Here is a 5277-nt window from a genome sequence, read left to right on the forward strand (position 1 = left end):
CCCGCCACAACGCCTGGCCATTTTTTGGTTGCAGCCATCATTGTTGTCTGGCGGGCCCGGGCTGGGGATTCGAACCTGCCACCTTAGGTGTATGTGGCTGGCGCCTTAGCTGCTTGAACCACAGGCGCCGAGCCCACATAGTCTTTATAAGACAGTTACAAAAGCATTTCGGGGTGATCAGAAAATAAGCAGAAGGACTGGAAAGGTAATGGTACTGGGAATGTTGGAAAAAGGGCATTGCAATTATCCAGCACCTCTTGTTGGTCCTGTTGAGTAGCGATAGGCACTGTGGAAGGTACTTGGGACTCAAATAAATAAGATATAGTCGTGCACATTAGAAATTCATGGTTGGCCAGGTGCGGTGGTTTATGCCTATAATTCTGGCACTCTGAGTGGCCTAGGTGAGTGGACTGCTTGAGCTTCGGAGTTTGAGACCAGGCTTAGCAAGAGTGAAACCCCATCTCTACTAAAAATAAAAGAAATAGCCAGGCATGGTGGCGTATGCCTATAGTCCTAGCTACTCAAGAGTCTGAGGCAGGGAGTTTGAGGTTGCTATGAGGTAGGCTGACACCATAACACTCTATCTAGCCTAGGTAACAGAATGAGACTCTTATCTCCAAAAAACAAAGAAGTTTATGGTTTATTTATAGAATGGTCTATGCAGTTCTCTGTGTGTCTGATCAATGGAATTGAGGCAGGGCAGTGAGCAGGGCCTGGAGATGAAGGGTGGGCTGAGAAGCAGATGCAATTATCCTTTTTGACTCTTTGTTTCCTTGTCAGACCCACCTGCCAGGGTTTGTGGAGCAGGCTGAGGCTCTGAAGGCCAAGGGGGTCCAGGTGGTGGCATGTCTAAGTGTTAATGATGTCTTCGTAGCTGCTGAGTGGGGACGAGCTCACAAGGCAGAAGGCAAGGTGAGCTGTAGGGCTTAAGGGGGGTTGGGGCTTGGTAGGAGATTTTTCTGTGACCTTTACTTTCTCTTTAAGGTTAGGCTCTTGGCTGACCCCACTGGTGCCTTTGGGAAGGTGAGTGTGCCCCCAACCTCCACCCTACAGAATAGTTCCTGTGCTGGGGCTTGGAAGCAGGGACTTGGTGGAACATGGCAGTGTGGGGAGCAGTGGGGACCTTCGCCAGTTCTGGAGGTTTCTGACGCTTTCCTCTGTTTTTCTCTTAGGAAACAGATTTATTACTAGATGATTCATTGGTGTCCCTCTTTGGGAATCGACGGCTTAAGAGGTAAAAGTGCTGGGTCCTCCGTGGGGTTCTCTGGGCACTCTGGCTCCTGCCTCCCTTCCTGTCTCCATCCCAACCCCTAGGCCCAAGCTGATGCAGCTGGCCTGCCTTTCTTTCTGGCAGGTTCTCCATGGTGATAGAAGATGGTGTAGTAAAGACCCTCAATGTGGAACCCGATGGCACAGGACTCACCTGCAGCTTGGCACCTAATCTCATGTCACAGCTCTGAGGCCCTGGTCCTAGGCTTGTTTCCTCTACCCGATCCCATCTCACTTGCCAACCCTGGGCAGAAGGGCCCAGCCCAGCCTGTGCTGGGCCTGCCCATTGGAACCTTGGCAAAATTTCTATAATAAACACTTCTGGTTCATGCCTGTCTCCTTGGTTTTGAACTGTTGCCTCACTGAGCACCAGGCCTCATGACATAGTCACACGTTGAGCAGAGAGCCATGAAGGTGGCAGGTAGGAACTAAAGGGGAGAATGTGGGAGACCCTAACTTAATTAATGAGGGGTCAGAGGAGGCCTCTTAGGCTGATGTTACTAAGCATCGGTCAGGGAGCTGGGAAGGAGCCAGTGGCCTGAAGGGCAGGAGGAGGAGCAGTCTATGTAGAGAGAGCATGTATGTCCAGGCCCAGGCAGGCATGAATTTGGCACACCCTGTGGCCTGAATAGTTGGTCTCTGGGTGCTGACTGAGGCCAGTAATCCCAAAGTAGAAACGTTGGCTCCAGGAACCTCCTGTTGGGGTAAGCCCAGCCCCACCATCCTTTCAGGTTGGTAGTACTCCCTGGGAGTACCCTGGTGCCTTTGGACTGTTTGATGGGCAGGAGAGACTCCGTCAATGGGGGCAGCACTTGTTTAGTCCAGGAGGGCGGGCACTCTGAGGGAGGAGTCTGTAAGTGAGCTGTGACAATGAGAAAATACTGGCAAGGCCTGCCCAGTGGTAGGTGGAGGTGAGGGGGCAGAAGCCAGGGATGCCAGCAGGTTCGGCATTCATTTGGGGGTATTGAGGCCTTACCATTTTGGGGCTCTGCCTCTTGGCCCTGGGAAGCTGTGAGCATGGCAGAGATTGTTAGGCCCCCACTGTGTTTAGGGGCTCACAGTTGGGAGGTCAACACTTTAAGAGCATTTACTACATGCCAGGCACAGTGCTGTGTGCTTCAGGGGTGGTGATAGCCCTCGCAGAGGTCCATTCAGAGGGGGTTGGGGCATGTGCTTACAGTGCAGAGCTGCCCTGTAATAACGAGGCTCTGAGGGCCCTCCCTTCCTGGTGTTCTCCAGGAGCTCAGCCTCAGAGCTGGCTGTGGCAGGCCACATATTCATGGGAGGTCAGGGAAGGCCAAGGAAAGGTCTCTTAGAGCAAATGACCCTTGAGGCAGTGGGAACAGCTGCAGGGATGGAGGAGTGGGATGGCCCTAGGCTGCCAAGGGTGGCCATGGCAGCTGGGGTAAGGGAGGTCAGTGGGCGTCTTAAGCCTGCAAGTGGTTTGCCTTCTACCTTACTGGCACTCAATCGTGAAGATTTTGGGACTCAAAAAAATACCCCAAAATGAAGGTCTCAGAAGTAGCCTCAGAAACAAGTTTTTCTGTGACCTTTTCCAGCCCCCTTCTCTCTCAATCTCATTCTCCCAGAGGCTGGCCATCAAAACTAGAATCCTAATTCCCCAACAAGGCAGATCATCAAAAACACTCCTTTCCCCCAAAGCCAGCCATAAAATTAAAAAAAACTACTGATAACTTTCCCTCTGCCTTTCTTTGTAAAAAAATGGCAATAAAGAAATTACCTGACCTGGACAGCGCCTGTGGCTCAAAAGGGTAGGGCGCTGGCCCCATATGCTGGAGGTGGTGGGTTCAAACCCAGCCCCGGCCAAAAATAAATAAAAGACAAGAAATTACCTGACCTACCTTGTGTGATTACAGGTCGTAAGATCCTCATTACAGTGAGAACCCAGCCCATACCCAGAAGGAAGAAGAGTGTGTTCAGAATACAGGAGGCCTTGCTGGGTTTCCTCACTTGGTCACACCCTTTTTGTCCAATCATATTTCTATGTAGCTAACTAACTTTGTTGAACCTGAGCATAAAAATGGAAAATTTCCTCTGTATCTTTGGGTTTTCAAAGTTTCCCATTTATACATGTTACATAAATTTATGTGCCTTTTCTCTAATTAATCTGCATTTTGTGAGTTGATTTTTCAGCAGACTTAGAGAGGGCAAAAGGGAAATTTTTCCTTGGTCCCAACAGAGGATTTCTGTGGGGCTGTAGCAGGTCAGATTCATACCTGGGCTGCTGTGTGCAGCTGGGTGGCAAGGAGAGGTACCAGCTGGGCAGCAAAGAAAGAATCCATAATCAGAGTATGGCTCAGGAGGTGGGGGTGGGGCAGGATGTGTTGGGAGGGAGAGAGAGACCAGGGAACACCCCCACCAAGTATAATTGGCTGGATGGTTAATAGTGTCTCCAGTGGTGGTGGTGGGGTGGCCTTCCTGCTTGGGTTCCAAGTGGTCAGCATGCTTGAGTTGACCTGCCTGCCAACCTTTGTCCCTCAGTTTCTTTCCTGCGACCTGCCACCCATTAGGGGTCTGGGTGAGGGTCGGGCAGGGGGCTGACTGTGCTTGTAGTTTCTCTGGTATCCAGCCTCTTCTCCCCCTGCCAAACTCTGGGTCTCAGTGTTGTCCTTGCTGACATGCGGATGCAAAGGCCCTTTCTTTCTCCAATACCATCTCTCTTTAATCCTCTCCTGGTAAAAATGAGGAGACTGAAGTGTGGAACTTCCTATAAGGGGACTTGTGAGCTTCAGTGTCTGCATCAGTAAAAGAGGAGATAGGATTACCATCCCAGGGGGGGTACATCCTGTTCCTCCTCCCTGCAACCGTGTGATGCCTGGAAAATCCCCCTGTCCAGGGCAGCCCAGCCTCTGTCTCTATCACTCCATCCTCTCTGCTTCCTCCACTCCCTGGCTCCCATCTGTGGTGGATGAGAACCAGGGAGGCCTCTGAAAGGAGGTGTCTCCTTCAGAGTCCCTTGCCATTGGCTAGGCCTCTAGGCCAAGATGACGGGCCTTCAGGGCCTGGGTAACCCTTAGGACAGCCCAGGGGGGGAGTCAGGGTGTGAGTGGAGGGAGGCTGGGCCTAAGTGGCCCCAACTACTGAGTGAGTGGCTAGGGCCAGCCCTGGGAGTGGCTCCAGGCCCTGAAGGGTCCTCCATCAAACAAGCAAACAATGTCTGGCAGAGTTATCTCCAGGGTGCACAGGCTGAGAGCTTCAGGCCTGGAGACAGGGCCCACCTGGGACTACCCCCTGCAGGGCTGCAGGTGTGGCCTTCCTGGACTGTGGATGGCCAAGGGCCAACATTAAAAAACTAAACAAATGAACAAAATAACCTGAAACATTTGTCCAACACATGCCCAGATAAAACTCACTGCACCTGTTCTGATCTGCCTAAGGCCATAGTAACAAGGACTCCAAAGGTCAAGGTATTTTTTTGCTGTTGTTGGGGCCGGGTTTGAACCCACCATCTCCAGTATATGGGGCCGGCACCGTACTCCTTTGAGCCACAGGCACCGCCCAGAAGGCCAAGTGTTTTACTCAGCACCAGTGGTTCTGGGCCTTCCTGGGTCTCAGTGGTTCTCAACCTTCCTCATGCTTCCTAATGCCTCCTAATGCCACAACCCTTTAATACAGTTCCTCATGGTTTTTTTTTTTTTTTTTCTTGAGACAGAGCCTCAAGCTGTCACCCTGGGTAGAGTGCTCTGGCATCACAGCTCACAGCAACTTCCAGCTCCTGGGCTCAAGTGATTCTCCGGCCTTCACCTCCCAAGTAGCTGGGACTACAGGCACCCACCACGACACCCAGCTATTTTTTGGTTGCAGCTGTCATTGTTCATTGTTGTTTGACAGGCCTGGGCTGGATTCAAACCTGCCAGCTCAGGTGTATGTAGCTAGAGGCTTAGCTGCTTGAGCCACAGGCACTGAGCCACAGGCACGGAGCCTACAGTTCCCATGGTGACCCCAACCATAAAATTATTTTCGTTGCTACTTCTTTTTTTTTTTTTT

The 5277-nt window shown here is 51.5% G+C and overlaps 1 protein-coding gene across 2 annotated transcripts in view; it reads left to right on the forward strand.

Annotated features, from left to right (window-relative positions):
• PRDX5 (peroxiredoxin 5) overlaps positions 1-1605 on the forward strand; it is a 3940-nt gene extending 2335 nt beyond the window's left edge. The window contains exons 3-6 of one of the 2 annotated variants that reach the window (XM_023518461.1): positions 781-912; positions 985-1023; positions 1173-1234; positions 1355-1598. In XM_023518461.1, the coding sequence (XP_023374229.1) occupies positions 781-912; positions 985-1023; positions 1173-1234; positions 1355-1460 (339 nt within the window). In that variant the 3' untranslated portion in view covers positions 1461-1598. Of the gene's footprint in view, positions 1-780; positions 913-984; positions 1024-1172; positions 1235-1354 lie in introns of both variants that reach the window. The other variant, XM_003798767.3, reaches the window with a different exon arrangement.
• Positions 1606-5277: the final 3672 nt, after the last annotated feature.

Source organism: Otolemur garnettii, unplaced genomic scaffold (assembly GCF_000181295.1).
Source record: "Otolemur garnettii isolate 467f Iridium unplaced genomic scaffold, OtoGar3 scaffold00140, whole genome shotgun sequence".
In the NCBI taxonomy this organism is placed as follows: Eukaryota; Metazoa; Chordata; class Mammalia; order Primates; family Galagidae; genus Otolemur; species Otolemur garnettii.